General features: G+C 38.1%; 1 protein-coding gene across 1 annotated transcript in view; it reads left to right on the plus strand.

Annotated features, from left to right (window-relative positions):
* The window catches only part of pcm (pacman), a 668,873-nt gene that overhangs the window by 14,573 nt on the left and 635,789 nt on the right, over nt 1–18,511 (plus strand). Inside the window, exon 3 of the mRNA XM_067150369.2 lies at nt 3,434–3,528. Within this exon, the coding sequence (XP_067006470.2) occupies nt 3,434–3,528 (95 nt within the window). The remainder of the gene's footprint in view (nt 1–3,433; nt 3,529–18,511) is intronic.

The raw sequence follows: 18,511 nt of genomic DNA on the forward strand, positions 1-18,511 counted from the left end.
ATAAATTGACTAGAAGGGATCCTGATCCAAGTCGGAACCTATAAGAAATAAAACGCGATATAAAGTTACCGTATTTAAGAAACAAAAGGGAGTTAAATTTCGCGAAGTATTGGTGAATGAGAAACTCACCTCAGGTGCCAAGTTGATGGTAGACGGAACGTAGTGGAACTGACAGGCTGAGGAGAGACGAGGCCTAGAAGGGAGCAGGGAGGGGCGGAGTTACTGAGTTAGGGGAAGGAGGCAACGCGGTAGAGGCGGGACTGTGATCAGGTGGGCGCGTGCGATGGTAGGGGAAATATGTAAGCGTGTTGTGTATTGTTTTGAAGATGGATCGGTTTTTTGGTATTTTAAGAGTGTTCATTATTTTGATAAAAGTGTCAAAAAGTATTGTAGGTTTTTCGGAGAGATCGTTAAGGTTAAAATTTGGGTTATGGTATTGATCGAGTGAGATGTAGAATTGTTCTGTGAAATCGAGTATGGGGCCTTTGTTTATTATTTCAATGATGTCTATGTCGTTATTCATACCATAAAATTTATGTTTATAATCATGTATATGTTGGCCTATTGCGGAAAATTTTCTGTATTTTATCGCATTTACGTGTTCAGTATATCTAATTTTGAACGATCTACCGGTCTGTCCAAGGTAGGTGCTGAGACAGTCGTTACAGTGAAATCTGTAGACGCCTGATTTGTCAGAAGGGTTAGAGGTATTGATTGAGTTAGAATTGTATAGGATATCTAGATTTCTGTTATTAGTTTTGAAGGAGATGTTAATTTTCTGTTTCTTAAATATATTTGTAATTTTGTGAATATTACGGTTGTAGGTAAAGGTTGAAAAAGATTTCGATTTAGTAGCTTCTTTAATTAGGTTCGATTTTGGGCGATGTCTGAATTTACTGATTATATTTTCTATAAAATTCTTGTTGTATCCATTATGAGCTGCGATATTGCGTATGGTATTTAATTCTTTGTTGAGGTCTGATTTCGACATTGGGACATTAAATGCTCGATGTACTAAGCTATTATAAGTGGCCCGTTTATGGCTTAGGGGGTGAATAGAGTCTTCTTGTATTGTAGTGGCAGTATGTGTAGGTTTTCTGTAGACATTATATTTGAAGGAAGATAGAAGTCTGGTGATAGTGAGATCAAGGCCACTTATAATAGCTTAGTACATCGAGCATTTAATGTCCCAATGTCGAAATCAGACCTCAACAAAGAATTAAATACCATACGCAATATCGCAGCTCATAATGGATACAACAAGAATTTTATAGAAAATATAATCAGTAAATTCAGACATCGCCCAAAATCGAACCTAATTAAAGAAGCTACTAAATCGAAATCTTTTTCAACCTTTACCTACAACCGTAATATTCACAAAATTACAAATATATTTAAGAAACAGAAAATTAACATCTCCTTCAAAACTAATAACAGAAATCTAGATATCCTATACAATTCTAACTCAATCAATACCTCTAACCCTTCTGACAAATCAGGCGTCTACAGATTTCACTGTAACGACTGTCTCAGCACCTACCTTGGACAGACCGGTAGATCGTTCAAAATTAGATATACTGAACACGTAAATGCGATAAAATACAGAAAATTTTCCGCAATAGGCCAACATATACATGATTATAAACATAAATTTTATGGTATGAATAACGACATAGACATCATTGAAATAATAAACAAAGGCCCCATACTCGATTTCACAGAACAATTCTACATCTCACTCGATCAATACCATAACCCAAATTTTAACCTTAACGATCTCTCCGAAAAACCTACAATACTTTTTGACACTTTTATCAAAATAATGAACACTCTTAAAATACCAAAAAACCGATCCATCTTCAAAACAATACACAACACGCTTACATATTTCCCCTACCATCGCACGCGCCCTCCTGATCACAGTCCCGCCTCTACCGCGTTGCCTCCTTCCCCTAACTCAGTAACTCCGCCCCTCCCTGCTCCCTTCTAGGCCTCGTCTCTCCTCAGCCTGTCAGTTCCACTACGTTCCGTCTACCATCAACTTGGCACCTGAGGTGAGTTTCTCATTCACCAATACTTCGCGAAATTTAACTCCCTTTTGTTTCTTAAATACGGTAACTTTATATCGCGTTTTATTTCTTATAGGTTCCGACTTGGATCAGGATCCCTTCTAGTCAATTTATGTAATCACAACCTACAACATAAGATCTACAAGCACCATTTTAGCCAGGACCTTTGTCACTTCTCAGCAAGATGATATACAACCACATGTCGACATGTATAATTGTTTAATAGGACTCGCTGATCATCTACATCAACAAGCAGTGACCCATTCAAATTGTTCATTTCTACTTATATTGATATTTTACATAATTATCTGCTCCTCAAGTCCAAGTTGTAGCTTCAGTTGAACTTTACCATATATTTTAAGTGGAACACCATTAACTAAATGTTTTATCAACTTTTAACTTGTCACACATGGCTATATGTCCCGAGTGTTAAAAATACCAAACTAAGCCTACAAACATATTACTATAACCTCAGCTGAACTGTATCACATATTCTAAGTGGAACACCATTTAACTAAATGTTTGAACACTTTAACTTGTCAAACATAGCTATATGTCTTGAGTGCCAAAACTCCATAGATTTACACCTATAAACATCTCTGCTATAGCTATAATATAACAGCAGGTTTTTAACACGTTATTTTAATTAGAAATTTTATAAGTGTACACCCTACAGGACTATGATTTTTCTTAAATCGTGATTTTTTACCTGGACATGTTCACACCTTTTTGTAGATAGATAATGTATAATTTTATATTCACTGTTATATCATACCTGAAGTATTGTAAGGTTTATTGTCCTCGATTAATTGTTCTTGGCTGATGATGACAGGTACACTGTCGAAACCGGTCCAGAGTGTATAAAAATGTGAAGGTTTAACTGTAACGTAAAACTGTCACATAATATAATGTATTGAAAAGGTGGAACTTATTGTACTTTTCTTTGATGTGAATTCTGCTTCAATACGGAACCTAAATATGAAGTTCTTAACTTTAAACAACCAGACAATCACTTTACCAATTAGCACAAGGCTATCTTTACTACCTGTTAATGTATCTTTCTCTTCCCTTTCTACTTCTGGGAGATCTCATTGTCTGTAGCATTATACAGTGTATGGTTCAAGGCAGTCTGTTAGGGAAGTGATTATACAAGCTATATTGATACGAATTGCACATGCCATAATACAGTACTGCACATGACACATTGTACTAATGCAAGTGTATGTGCCTTTTCTATGTTGTAGCATTCCAGGATGATCAGTACTCTGTTCTTAAAGGATCTAGATAGTCTGCAAATAGCTCTTTTTGTTTTTCTCTAACCTGTCAGTGCCAGCATATGATGATTTATAGTATTTTCTTTCCAGATTTTATTTCGTATAATTCAGCCACGGAAGTTATTCTTTATGGCGGTAGATGGAGTTGCTCCACGAGCCAAGATGAACCAGCAGCGAGGACGCAGGTATTGACTTGAAATATCATTTATTGTTGCTAAGCAAGAATGTTTGCAGTTGAAGATTTTTATCTAGTGAAAACTGATCGGATATCCAAAAACAGTTCATGATAAAAATTGAAAAAAAGATAGAATGATATAAATTGCAACCCCTATGTTGAAACTTTCTGTCTGCATTCCAGTGAAGTTTACATGAGAGGGGAAATGTTTTGCTTTATTGGAAGTAACATTATCTCTAATTTTAGTCTAAGAGTTACATAACCTAAGCAGAACCTCTGACTACAGATGTTTATATAGGTAGATACTTCAAATTGTCATATAAAAACATTGCACTTAACGAGGTTTTGAAACTGAAATACTTTAACCCCATGTAACTTGGTAGGATTTAAGATGTCTTTTAGAAGGTGTTAGAGGAGCTGTTTGGTTTTTCCACTTTACCGACAAGTGCCAGCGGACTCAAACTTCATCGCCCAAGATGAATCTCAATTTCAAAAGAAAATGTAGATAGGAGATTTTACAGTTAGGGTTGTAAAATGTCACATCTATATATATAAAATAAGAGTTTTGTCTGTACATTGCTCAGAATTTGAAAATAATGGTATTTCTGTATCGGTCATGTCCATAGTAACAAGAAAATGCACTTTTTCCTTTTCTGTAATTTCTGTCTGTCTGTCTGTATGTATGTACACGCATCACGAGAAAACGGTTGAAGAGAATTTAATGAAAATCGGTATGTGAAGTCGGGGCATGAGCCTCTACAATCTAGGCTATAAATCATTTTGCTCACGCTGAGTGAAATGGTAGTTTAGGGGAAGGCCTAAAATTGAATTCTCAACTATTTATGTTATTAGTGGTCGTATTTTAAAGAAAATGGGTATGCAAAGTTGGGGAATAAGTTGCTACAATCTAGGCTATCAATAATTGTATTCACGCTGAGTAAAATGGTAGTTTAGGGGAAGGCCTAAAATTTAATTCTCAAATATTGTTGTTATTAGTAGTCCTATCTTGATGAAAATCGGTATACAAAGTCAGGAAATAAGTCGCTATAGTCTAGGCTGTAAATTATTTTATTCACGCTGAGTGAAATGGTAGTTTAGGGGAAGGCCTAAAATGTAATTCTCAAATATTTCTTATTAGAGGTGTAATCAATGAATGCTACATAACTAAAGTTATATAGTAGTAAATTTCCTATTATTCATGTCTTATACATTGTTACCGTACTGGCTATGATCACAAAGATATTCATGAATTTGGATTTTTGTTACTAAGTCCATATCAGCGCCGAGTAACGAGAAAATGGGTAAACAGTATTTAATGAAAATCGGTGTGTAAAGTTGGAGAATAAGTAACTACAGTTTATGGTATAAAATATTTTACAAATCACAGAGTCGAAAGAAAACTAAATGTGAAGGCCTACAATATAGAAAGCTCATAACATTGATCAACAATAACATTACATTGACCATTGTTTGTCGTGATGTGCTTTGTGTCTTCTGTTGCCCCTCATCTCCGGTAGATAGATTTACTGCTGCGTACAGAGTATTTTTTATTTGATTTACGTTGCACCGACATAGATAGGTTTTATGGCGACGATGGGATAGGAAAGGGCTAGGAGGGCCTTAGGTCTTAATTAAGGTACAGGCCCAGCATTTGACTGGTGTGAAAGTGGGAAACCACGGAATACCATCTTCAGCGCTGCCGACAATGGGTTTCGAATCCACTATCTCTCGGATGTAAGCTCACAGCTGCGCACCGCTAACCACACGGTCAACTCGCCCAGTCGTACAGAGTGTAACAGCCTGTCTGAATATTGATGGCAAGTAGCTGGGGAGTTAGATAACTTTCTTCTTTAGCATGCCATTCCCCTGGTTTATAAATTTTCTGATACTACTGGTACGTAACACACTGGATCATAGCATTCGGGCCATTCAATCCCTACTCTGAGACACTGATTGGAATGAACAGTGTGCATATTTAGCGGAATAACGGCAGATGAGTGTTCATGACAATCTGCGGCCTGGTCATCCCAGCTCTGGAACTTTGGACTATTAGATTGGCACCGTAATCTAACCGCAGCACTGTTCGTTAAAAGTGATAAAACGTGTGGCTTTCCATTTGATCGAGTATTTTATATGATAGCATTGCTTTTAATCGCTACATTCATACTTACGTTTTTGTAATGACCTATGTTGATTTCATGTTAGTAAAACCACAAAGTCAGTCTTTCTGAGAATCCCGTAGCGAAGCACGGGTACATCAGCTAGTTATGATATAAAGTCTAAGCTCAGTATTATTTTAATGGCATCACATGTTTATATGCCCTTATTTTGTATTGTTCATATGAGGCTCTAGGCAAGTAATACCTTTGCTTACTTGTAATGCAGATAAAATTCTGTATTAATTTTTGTGTCCCAACTTGTGAAATTGATCACTCGACCTGATCAAACAAAATTTTGTTACATTATAAGGATTCTTGACATCAACATCTACTCTTGTGGAGTAGGAGACAAATGGGTACCTTCCAGAGAAGCAGGTCTTCAGGGGCTGAGGGAGCAAATCCTGAAAGAAAACTGACATTTCTCCCAAGCAGGTGTTAACTCACCATCATGGAAAAATACAAAAATACAAAATTGTTATAAATAAACCTCCTACAGGATTGCGATCATTAGGGCCTAGAAGATTTCAGAGGTTTATGATTTGGGTCATGGAAAGGCTTTCCTTGGCATCTATCAGCCTGGTACAGCTGTTACTGTTGTGAGAAATATAAACTGCATGTTGTGGCAATGCAAGAAATATTTTGGGATAACTGTAGTGTACCATGGACGTTGAAAACTCGGTTGTATTCTATGGAGAGGTGGTGGTGGTTATTATTTTAACATGTTTGCATCCACTTGTATATCGGTAACCATTACCTACCGCAGTATCGCAATACTTCTTTAAAAATGGTTTTTATATCCTTATGCATTTTAGATTATTATTTGAATTGTTACATTAATATTTCTGCACATAGGAGCATGACGCACTGCTGTTTGCGTCATGATAGGTAATGAAGTAGAATGAGGGAAAGAATGTTTTGTTCGATTCTCGATATTCAATTTTATACAGCAGATAAATAAGTTTCTGAACATTTCTCACAAAAATGCTGTGCAGTAAAATTCTTATTGTTGCTTTATGAGCATTATTGCTGTACTATGTACCTTATCAAAATAGTAGCCGCTAATAGTGTACTGCAACAAACACAGAGAGATATGGCACAGCTTGGAGTAAATTACTTCTTTTTTATGTGAAATTCACAAAGTAATGCTCAAGACAACCCTGGCTCTATCTGGTGGTTCTGTGTGGGAACACAGACATCCAGTCAATCTCAAGCTGCGATTTATATCGGTTGAACGCAATCTCAAAACCTAGTTGCCACCTGTATTGTGTACATCCACAACATGGTTAAGCTACCTCACGGATTGTATGGTTTTCGGTAAGGTTCGCGATCTTTGCCTTTTCTTCAGTAATTTGTGTTTTTCATACTGTTAGAACTAGTTTTATCTCTGTGAATTGAACATTATGACATAGTTTACAGCTCAGCATAGCATAAATTAGTAAACTAGCCTATACTTTTTCATAGGTTTATTAGTTCAGTGTAGCTGTAGTTTTATTTACATACATGCGTTGATTAGTGTATAGTTCGTCTGTGTATACCATGTTTCAGTGTAGTTCAGGAAAGGCAAGCGGCAAGAATGTGACTTTTAGATCAGCGTAGTGTTCCCTTTGTAGGCTATACCCTCCTTGCAGTGTCAGCCATTAGCCGATAGTAATTCATTTCTTTTATTATTAATAATGTATTCTCGTTTTAGTGTTGGATGTTGTTAGTTAGTGCATACAGCATTTTTGAAGTTTTTCTTTCTGAATTTCATTTCACTCATGATTCTTTATCTGTTCCGAGTACGGTATTACATTTTATGGGGAATGTGTGCTTTGGTTGTATTACATCAGCTGTTCTCACAGCAGTAGAGCGCTGACCATGTGGGTAAGGCGATGCTCATATGTTTTGCAAACTGTCAATTTAGAAGTAAAGCCGTGCGGAACATATCTATACTGTATTAATGAAGTACTCCTCATGTGGTTGTGCTCATCTCACTGGTCCACCTAGGAGTGCGATGTTGCACAATATGCTGTCCCTGGCATTGCAGTAACTTGCTTGTTTATCATAACTTTCTGTTATGTTCTGGTGACGTCATCGGCCTTCGCTGAATTGTAATGATAGTCCATAATAAAATAATAATAATAATAATAATAATAATAATAATAATAATAATAATAATAATAATAATAATAATAATAATAATAATAATAATAATAATAAACATCATAATCTATATATTAAAACAGTTTACTGTGAACAGTTTTTGGCAGTTACTGGACCGATTTGCTTCATTTTAGTTTCATTGTCTCCGGAATTACCTTCCGGTGAATCATGAGACAAGGATAGGTCTCTTAAGTTCAGCCAACATTGAGAAATCATAAAATCAAATCATTAAATGATTGCAGGTGAAGGCTTATCCTAACCTGTAATATATTATGTACTTAGCAGGTTGCTAAGTGACTAACACTTTCATTAATATTCTGATAGCCAGGCTGAGTGGCTCAGACGGTTGAGGCGCTGGCCGTCTGACCCCAGCTTGACAGGTTCGATCCTGGCTCAGTCCGGTAGTATTTGAAGGTGCTCAAATACGTCAGCCTCATGTGGGTACATTTACCGGCACGTAAAAGAACTCCTGCGGGACTAAATTCTGGCACCTTGGCGTCTCCGAAGACCGTAAAAGTAGTTAGTGAGACGTAAAGCAAATAACATTATTATTATTAATATTCTGATATATGTGATTTTCATCCTTAGTAATGTTATTGCATACAGCTATGTTTGATTTCTTCCTGTCAAGTCAGAGAGTATACACTTCCTCTGATCACAGAAGAATACTATTCCCTGCTAGATATTCTTTGATTTTCTAATTACCGGGCGAGTTGGCCATGTGGTTAGGACCACTGTGAGCTTGCAGCTGAGAGATGGTGGGTTCGAACCCCACTGTCGGCAGCCCTGAAGATGTTTCTCCGAGGTTTCCCATTTTCACACCAGACAAATGCTGGTCGCTTCTTTCACACTCCTAGGTCTTTCCCATCCCATCGTCACCATACGACCCATCTGTGTTGGTGTGATGTAAAACAAATTGAAATAAAATTATCATTTCCTGCTTCCAAATATATTCAACAGATGGTAGAGTGTTCCTATTAACTTTCATCCTGCTAAGAGAAAAAAGTATTCGTACAAACAGACCCCATCATGACATAGACTTAATCTGGGAACACCTATTAAAGGATAACCTAGCTATACTATAAAGAGTGAAGGCAATATATCTTAAAGTTCTCTGTCTGGCAAAAACGCTCCTTCGAGACTAACCTATGTGCTCACACACAACTGTTCTATACAGAAGAACTGCGATTAAACATACCGTTGCTTTCTACAACACAATACCAAGCTTTACATCAAGTGAAGGGTAGGATAAAAAGAGCGAATATATGGATAGATTTTTACCAAACAGACGGCATGACGACGTCAGAATGGATGAATTCTGACTACGAACTGCAGCATACCATAACGCGCTCCTTATTAAATGTTCATAAACCATTGAAAAGGACAGGCAAAACAATATGACTACAACAGGCATATCAAGACGAGTTATCCGACCTATTTATAACGAATGCTGCGGAGTAGCACGGGTCCTCTAGTTTTATCTGAAATTGTTTTGACTGATTTGTAACATCCATACATTCATAATCATTATAGACCGTTATGTCTTTCAGCGTTCAGTCTGCAAGCCTCTGTGAATTTACTAAAAGTCGCCACAATCCTCTATTGTAACATCCATAGTTGAGTTTTTCTAAGAGCAGCTTGATATTTTCATGTCTCTTTAAATTTTACAGAATGAGCTACCTACTGGAATGGAAATAAACCTATTCTCATTGTGCAGTAAGACCGCTTTGACACTTCTGCTTGAGATGTCTATAAAAAGACTCCATTGGCCTGGTTCATGAGGAATCTTAATACATTTGAAAAGACCAGGAACATAATAACAAAATCAAAGATTTTTGAACACATGGTAGGAGCACACACAGTCTTTATGCCTTATCCTATATTTTGTTATTTTGCAGGATTTTTCGAGCAAGGAGAACAGCCTTTCATTTAGTTGCAACTCCCTTACTAGGTCATCCAATTTCTGTAGAGTACAGAACTGTGGTTCCTTAGGAATGCTCTCATGACTAATACTAAAATTGCTGTTTGTACTTGAATTTGTCTTTACTTCCTCTTCAATAATAGTCTGTTTTGGCAGTGATGATATTGGCAGTTCTTCACTATGTTGTACTGAAACAATAGATGACTGTATGCTAGGATATGAATTTATTTTTCTGTTCTTGAAAATGTAACCCTGGAACTTTCCGGCCCCATGGTGTAGGGGGCAACGTGTCCGCTTGGCACCCAGCGGTCCCGGGTTGATTCCCGGCTGGGTCAGAGGTTTTTAATTGTAACTGATTAATATCCCTGGCCCTGGGACTGGGTGTTTGTGTCATCGTTAACGTTCCTTTCCTCACATTCAACACTTTACACTTCTGCCATTTACAAAATACACGCAGGTTCCTCACATGGTGCAAGTAGGGGCAAAAGATATTTCTAGGTCCATGCTCTGAACAAATAGCATTAAAAAAAGAAAAACCCTGGAACTGTCAATGTTAATTCTTTGGTGGCAGCGATATTTGGCAACTTTTACTGGTTTAAATAAAATATCCGTGAGATATGAAATAAATCTATGAAGTTTTACGTGCCTTCGTAAAGCTAATACACTGAAGATTGTCGTGGTGACACGAAATTATATAAATGTTTTGACTTAGAAAAATGTAGAGACGGTTCAAAAAGTGTAATTCCTAAATTCAAAATAATAATAATAATAATAATAATAATAATAAACAAGAAAACTGGGACGACTTTCATTATTGACATTGCTATCCCCAATGACACCAACATTGACAGGAAGTACAGTGAAAAAATCTCCAAGTACAAAGAACTTGCAGAAGAGATAAAGAGGATCTGGAAGATGAAACTGGTACGATAGTTCCTGTGATTCTGTCAGTCAACGGCCTCATTCCACATACACTTCACAAGAGTCTGCGAGAACTGGGTCTTCCACCGAACATCTACAAAATTATGCAACATTCTGTCCTCCTGTCAACATGCAACATTGTGCAATCGTTCCTCTCGCAAGAATGAAGATCCCATGATCTACAGTTTTGTATATACCTGTAAATCAACGTTTGTATTATAATGTGTAAATACTTTAATTATGTAAGGCACTTGGTGCATCCCGTGCCCCATTACTACCCATATTTCCTGTGGAGAAGTGTATGAATAATAATAATAATAATAATAATAGTAATAGTAAAACTTTCGATCATATATACATAACTAGAACATGTCACAAACAAACTGAGATATACAGATTATCAATTATGTATCTGTAATGCACTAGCAAAAGTTTCATCAATCTGAGAGGTATATTCTTGAAAATATTAGGAAAATGTATTGGCAGGCAATCACGTGGAGGCACACCCTTAGACCACATTGTTATGATAGGTTACTTTATAGGAGGTTCGTTATCACGTTCACTTTCTGATATTTGATGCGAAGAAGTAGCTGATAAACATTCTAAATCTGACGCTGAATCTGTCGGTTCATTCTCAGTAACCTCGAAGTCAGATGCGTCACTGTCATCTTCAAACAAATTTCGCACTACTTCATTACTAATCTTCCGTAATGAAGTGAAGATGCCATATTTAGACATGCTGTACTAAAAAAGTATATAATAAATAAAATAATATATATGCAGAATTTAACTCGCACCAAACAGAAAACTACAAAATAAAATAAAATTGAATAGCAAAGCAGAGCCCATGTATGTTTACAAACACTACAAAAATGGCACTCAAGCAGATCGGCAGAAAACTGCACTCATTTATTTCTGTGAAATTGTGCCCAAAGAGGTTGTAAATGTGAGTGAATCTTAACAAACGGCTGCTGTCGACATTGAGATCGACAAGAAGTGGACTGTCATGACATCTGTTGAAGTGAGGAAATTACGAGAAGAAATACGAACATGTCGAATATTCAGCAGTTGCTAGTTCTAGGGTTAATAATGTCTAATATCCAAAAATGAATTTTTTAGCTTATAATTAATATTCACTATACAAAAGTAACAGTTGATGTCATCATTTGTAGGGTCTCGCCATATATGGGGAATTGCAAATGGCATACACTTTCTTGTTCCACATAGACTGGCAGCTGCTACAAGTCGCACAGGGAACCCGTACAACAATTTGGTCTTGAAGATGTAATTACACTGAATTGACACGTTGAGTGCCGAGCCGATTGTAGCACACTATTCCACTGGTGCCAGGCATGTATTTGAATAGTATTCCGCTGGTGCTAAAGCAATTGTACGTGTTGTAGGCTGTTTATATAATCTTGGGATGTATTCATATGATGTACTAAGTAAATTTAAGTAAATTTTATCTCGCCATACCAAGGTCATTTGTCACATCAATTTTTACGAAATATAAAATATAGCGTGACGCCATATGGTGTCACAATTTTTTTGACATGGAATATGCAATACGATTTTCAAATGCGGAAGATTTATTTGCTAATTCAAATTAACACAATATTTATGAAAACCTAGTAAAATGCAAAACAAGTACTTATATTACATTACCTACTGTTGTGAACAGTTTTCTGATAACTCGAAACAGTGAAAATGTGAGTCTCGGCACGATTGGCAGGCAGTGACACTCGCATTGCAACATAAGCATTAGACTCTCAGCAACAATTAACCTTCAGTCACTCTTTGTTGTGAAATGATTCAAAGCACTTCAGACAAAGGGAAGGTGTGTCAGGACAGGTTGTGCAGACAGTTGACACCCTTTTTGCGGTAGAAGCAGCAGCCTTTCTGCCCATGACCTTGCATAGTTGCTGATAGCAGCTTCGACGCCGACCTCGAGCTTTCCTGCAATTTTGAAAGAAAGAAATAAAAAATAATTGACATCATTCAGAAGTGCAGTAATGTTGAACTTGATAAACACTTACCTGGTACTTTTCTGTCCTTCCGTCTTGTTGGCTTCCCCAAGGTAGTGGTTCTCTCTCTTAGGAGTACGTCTAACAGGGTCGTTAGTTAGACAAAGTAGAGTGCTGACCATGTTCCTTCGAAACTCCGCAACAGACATTTTCCGATGTCCAGTAACCCGCGTCTTATTGTACAGAAGCAGTGCATTTACAACGGCAGTACCAAAAAGAATTTCATCTGCAACTTTGTGGTACCATCGGATGGTTTTCCTCATTGCAGTGTGATACGAAGAAAGTGTGTCTGCAATATCTATTCCTCCTTACATTTTTATTGTACGTTATTACCATTTTCGGTTTAACCACATCTTCGTGTTTCCTGTTCGTTTTTGCCCGTAGCATTTAAATCATTAGAACATTTGGTTGATAATCAGCATGTCCCTCTGATCTCTCCACTTCATCACTGTCAGTCCATTTCCATTCTCCATTGCAGTGAGTTTTCCCTTCTTAAGCTTTGCATTTAAAACATCCTTTGGTAATCCTTTCCGATTTTTCCTAAGTGTGCCAATGAAATGTGTCTTACGATCCAGTAGCACCTCAGCTAACTCAGTTGACGAGTAATAATTGTCGGTGCAGAGAAAGCGACCACTGTCCAGATACGGGTCCATAAGTTGCATTACAACTGGAGTAGCCATGCTCAGTGTATTCTGAGCATTCAAGGTACATTTACCAGCGTATACTTTAGTTCTGTAGGTGTAGCCCGTCTCGTCGCACAGCTTAAATTGTTTAACACCGTACCTGTGTGCCTTACCAGGCGTAAATTGCCAGAATGATAAACGACCCCTCCACGGAATCATTGATACATCAACTACGAGGTTATCACCTGGAGTTTTGACACTCATGAAGTTCATATGCATTATATCTAACAGTGGCTGAATCTTGTGCAAATTTCCAGCTAAAACATCGTTGGGACCAAAGTGCCAGAATTGAAGTAGTAACTGAATACGATTTATTGGCATTGCCTTACCAGCTACACTATTTCGATACACAGAAAACTGGCTCCAGTAATTTGATAATGAAGGCATTCTTACATGACCTATCCACAATCTCAAACCTATAGAAACTTTCATTTCCTCCTTTGTAGTATCTACCCACTCCTTCGAACGACTAGACCACTTTGTGCCGATCTCAGTTATATGTGTCACATATTTAGCTCAATGTAAGGTCTGCAAACTTAACACATGTCTGTTAATAATTTACAGTTTCTGGATGCTGACATTTTACATTAAAAGCCAACAATCAACTTCACTTACAACTGCAGAACAGCAACGAAATTCACAAACGACAGGAAGTCATTTTGTGACTCATTGAAGCCTGTGAGCTTTATATACTAATAAAATTGAAACGTCACATTACAGCCATCTACTGGTAATCACTTTGAACTACTACGATTGCCAGAAAAAGCAGTAAATTTAAAATTATTCAAAATTTGTTTAAATATTGAAAATTGTCAGCATATTCATGTTCAGCACCTTGCTTTTATACATTAAAATACCAAGAAATAAACAGTTTTTTTCTTTGTTATGTAGAATAATCTTACAGCTGGCCCCACGGTGTACAGGTGGCATGCCTGCCTCTTACCCGGAGGCCCTGGGTTCGATTCCCAGCCTGGTCAGGAATTTTTACCTGCATCTTAGGGCTGGTTCGAGATCCACTCAGCCTTCGTGATTACAATCGAGGAGCTATCCGTCGGTGAGATAGCAGCTCCGGTTTAGAAAGCCAAGAATAACGGCCGAGAGGATCCGTCGTGCTGACCACACGACACTTCGTAATCTGCAGGCCTTCGGGCTGAGCAGCGGTCGCTTGGTAGGCCATGGCCCTTCGGAGCTGTTGCGCCATGGGGTTTGGTTTGGTTTTAGAATAATCTTACATTGTTGTTACTGTTAATTCTTGAACTCTTCAATCCAATGGAACGGCAAATGGTTCAGGTGTCATCTTTGTCTTCAGTGTCGCTTAACTCCAAACCACTTTACAAAGGTGAAAAAATGAGAATATCCTCCTAATTCAATACATCATATATTCCATCATTTGACGGAGTAAACAAATTCAAACATGTTTCGGCTCGTTTGAGCCATCTTCAGTGAAAAATGCGGGGGGTTGAAATAATTTACATAATACAAGTTAAAAAATGCCAAAAAACATAATGAAGGAACAAATGAAAAACAAACAAAAGAGAGCATAGACGGAAACAAAATTAGCACAAATATACAATATTTACATCATTACGTGGAGCAAAAAATAACTCACTGCGACAAAAATCAGTGAAAACAGGTGTTAATACAAAAATAATAATTGAAACTAAAAACTGTGTTAACCTAAGAAAAGAAGCCTGGTCAGGCAATGTATGTAAAGAGGCACTCTTGAGGGTTGAGTAGAGTCTTTGTTTAACAAGAGTTGTGGGTACAAGTCGTTAGTCGAGTATGTGAATTCATGTTGTGATTGGTAGTATGTTGACATGCTCTCGTTTCATTCTTCTTCTTCTGCATGCTGCATGCTGCTGCTTCACAACAGTGTTTTCTTGAAGAGCATAGTAGTCAAGTGTTAAAGATGGCAGTTTATTAGTGCATGTGTGTAGAATATGTGTAAATAACTTATAAATAAAACAGTGTACACAATTGACAGCATTTTGTGTGCGTCTTTGGGGCTGCACAATGGCGACTGTGACAATGGACTGAAGAATAAATTTTGGAATATAATGTAAGTGTATCAGAACAAAATGCAAGTTATACTGAAAAATATGCCCGTACAACAACTTAAAGACAAACTTAATGAGGATGATGGCCTCAATGACAAAATCTCAGACGTTAATTCACGAGTCAATTCCAAATTAACAGACCAAATTCTGAAAGTAAATGACTAACTTTCAGACAAAATTTCAGATGTAAATTGCTGCCTAACAGAACAGATTTGCTGGGGCTGTACCTTAATTAAGGCCACGGCCGCTTCCTTCCAACTCCTAGGCCTTTCCTATCCCATCATCGTCATAAGACCTATCTGTGTCGGTGCGACGTAAAGCCCCTAGCAAAAAAAAAAAAAAAAAAAAAAAAAAAAAAAAAACCAGAACAGATTTCAGGACAAATTTCAAAGCTAGATGACAAGATTTCTGAAGCTAATACAGTTTTAATTAGACAAATAACACAAGTGTACACGTGGGTTTACAAAGAAGAACAGTGCCTTGAATCGAAAAGTTCAACCGTAGATGATAAAATTTCATTCCAAATTAGCGACGTCACCAATCAGTTAACACAACATATATTAGACATCAGGTCAAAACTGGAACAGGTTGTTCAGATCGATAGTAGGGTAAGCCAGCTGGAAAGGGTCATCTCGAACCTCAAGGAAGAGGTGGAAATCCAGGTTCCCGGCATAAAACAACAGGTTGAGGGGAGAATTTCTACCGTCGAGGGAAATTTTGGGAGCTGTATTTCTGCCGTTGAAGGAAGGTTAGAAAACCGGCTTTTGATCATCAAGGGAGACGTGCAGAATATGAGAAGGAGCATCCTTCACGCAGTAGAAGATAGATTAACTCGAACAGGACCTATCACCACACCTTCAACCCCCTCAAACCTAACCAGCAACACAATACACCGAGACCTGAAGGTGATTATAGAGAGCCTTCGGGAATTCCACGGGCGACTGGAAGAGAACCCGAGTAGCTTCATTGAGGGATTAGTCAGTCTACTAGGAACGACTGATCTACTGGAGGATTTCTTTGTTCAACTCATCACACTGCAGTTAAAAGGCCAAACCACTACTTGGTGAAATAACTTGAAGGGATCAAATTTAAACTGGACTGATTTCAAAAGGGAATTCCTTGCTAGGTTTAATTCTGAAGGTGTGAAGAGCTCTCTGAAAAGGAAGCTACTGACTGATGCACAACCAACCGGCATGAGAGCTAGCGCGTTTGTCCTCCAGACGTTCCAGCTCTTCAAGAGGCTGCACCCGGAGGAAGTGAGAAAGAGATCTTACCAGACATCGTAGAGCTACTCCATGATAAGATTAGACCCCTAGTGAAGGTATCACAACCGAGATCCTTCGATGATCTGCGTGGAATCATCGTTCAGTTGGAAGAAGATCACAAGAACGAAGCCACAGAAGAGACAGGCTCATTTAGGAAATGCTTCTAGTATGTAAGAATGGGACACTTGAAGAACAAATACCCAACCTTGACGTCGGAAAACTAGGTCTGGCCCATTCTGGATCGAGGGGGGGATGGGACCGGGAACAGGAATGCACCTCAAGACCCGACAGACAAGCAACCCTGGTCAAGTAGGAAAGGGATTGGTCATATTTTGAGCAGAACATGCCAACCTTGCCCAGCTGTCATCTTGAGGATAGGCAGTGAGAATTTTTCAGTCATACTCGACAGCTAAGGAAGCCATTCATTTGTAAATGGGACTGTTGCCAGATTACTACCGCCCATGAAGTCTCATCATCTCGGAAGGGTAGTGGGATAAGCAGACGGAGTAACCTATTCCATCCAAGGACAAACTAACCTAACCGCTAAATGCATGGACGTGCCTGTAGTAATTAATGTTGCAGTGATTCAGAACCTAGTACCTGACATCATATTAGTTAATGACTTTCTGGTAGAATACAAGGTGATCCTAGACTATGCAGCTCATGAAGTCTTTTTAGGAAAAGACAGACGTCTGAGGGTCGCCTGGCACGATGGAAATCTCCGGACTCACAAGGATGCGGAAGTCGACGTAGACCTGGGAGATATCTAGTTAACGCACCTTCAACCAAGTGAAGAAGCTGAGACATGCTATAATGGACTTTCTGGAAGTCATCACCAATAAAATAGGATGGACCAGCACTGTTACGCACACCATTGAATGCATCACTTCCTCAACCATCAAGCAATGTCCATTTCCAATCAATCCGGATAAGCGCAACTTCGTCATTTAGAAGATTCAAGGGATGGAAGGGCAAGGTCTTATTGAACCTTCTACATCCTGTTGGGCTTCGCCTGTCATCCTGTCGAAACAGAAGAATGGGGAGTATTGATTGTGTGTGGACTTCTGCAAGTTGAACAAGAAGACAGTTCGTGACGTGTACATGCCTGACATGAAAGACTTGCTGAAACAGGTAAGTGGGTCTAGGATTTTCAGCACACTAGATCTCAACTCTGGATACTAGCAAGTGGAGGTCGAGGAATGTTCTAGATCACTGTGCGCCTTCATTACCCCGAGAGGATTGTACCAGTTTACAGTAATGCCTTTTGGACTAAAGAATGCTTTTGCAACCTTCATGCGACTGATGGATAAGGCACTGTCAGGCTATGTTGGAGATTTCTGCCAAGTGTATCTTGATGACATTTTAATTCACAGCAAGAATTTTCAAGAACACCTTGTACATCTGAAGAAAGTTCTGGAATGACTGAAAATTCATGGACTGATTTACCAACTAGAGAAGTGATAAAAAGAACTGGAATAATAATCCTTAGAATCCACGATGCATAATTACGCACAATACTTTAATAATGAACAACTTCGCATAAATTATCTCGTATTTTTTAAAAAACTGAATTTTCACAAAAATGTCCGACAAACTTTACTGTTATTTATTTGTCCATCAAACACAGTTTAAACGGACATAGAATGACATTACCCTTCTTGACAGATATTCACCGATCTGCATTACTCAACACGACAGCGCGCCTACACCCGATTGAAAACGGGTAACCACGGATACCATGCGCCAATTCCATCAAAATTCAAACGGAAATTTTTTACGTCAAATAAAACATCTCAACATCACAAAAATATAGGCAATAAA

This window comes from Anabrus simplex, chromosome 6 (genome assembly GCF_040414725.1).
Source record: "Anabrus simplex isolate iqAnaSimp1 chromosome 6, ASM4041472v1, whole genome shotgun sequence".
Lineage (NCBI taxonomy): Eukaryota > Metazoa > Arthropoda > Insecta > Orthoptera > Tettigoniidae > Anabrus > Anabrus simplex.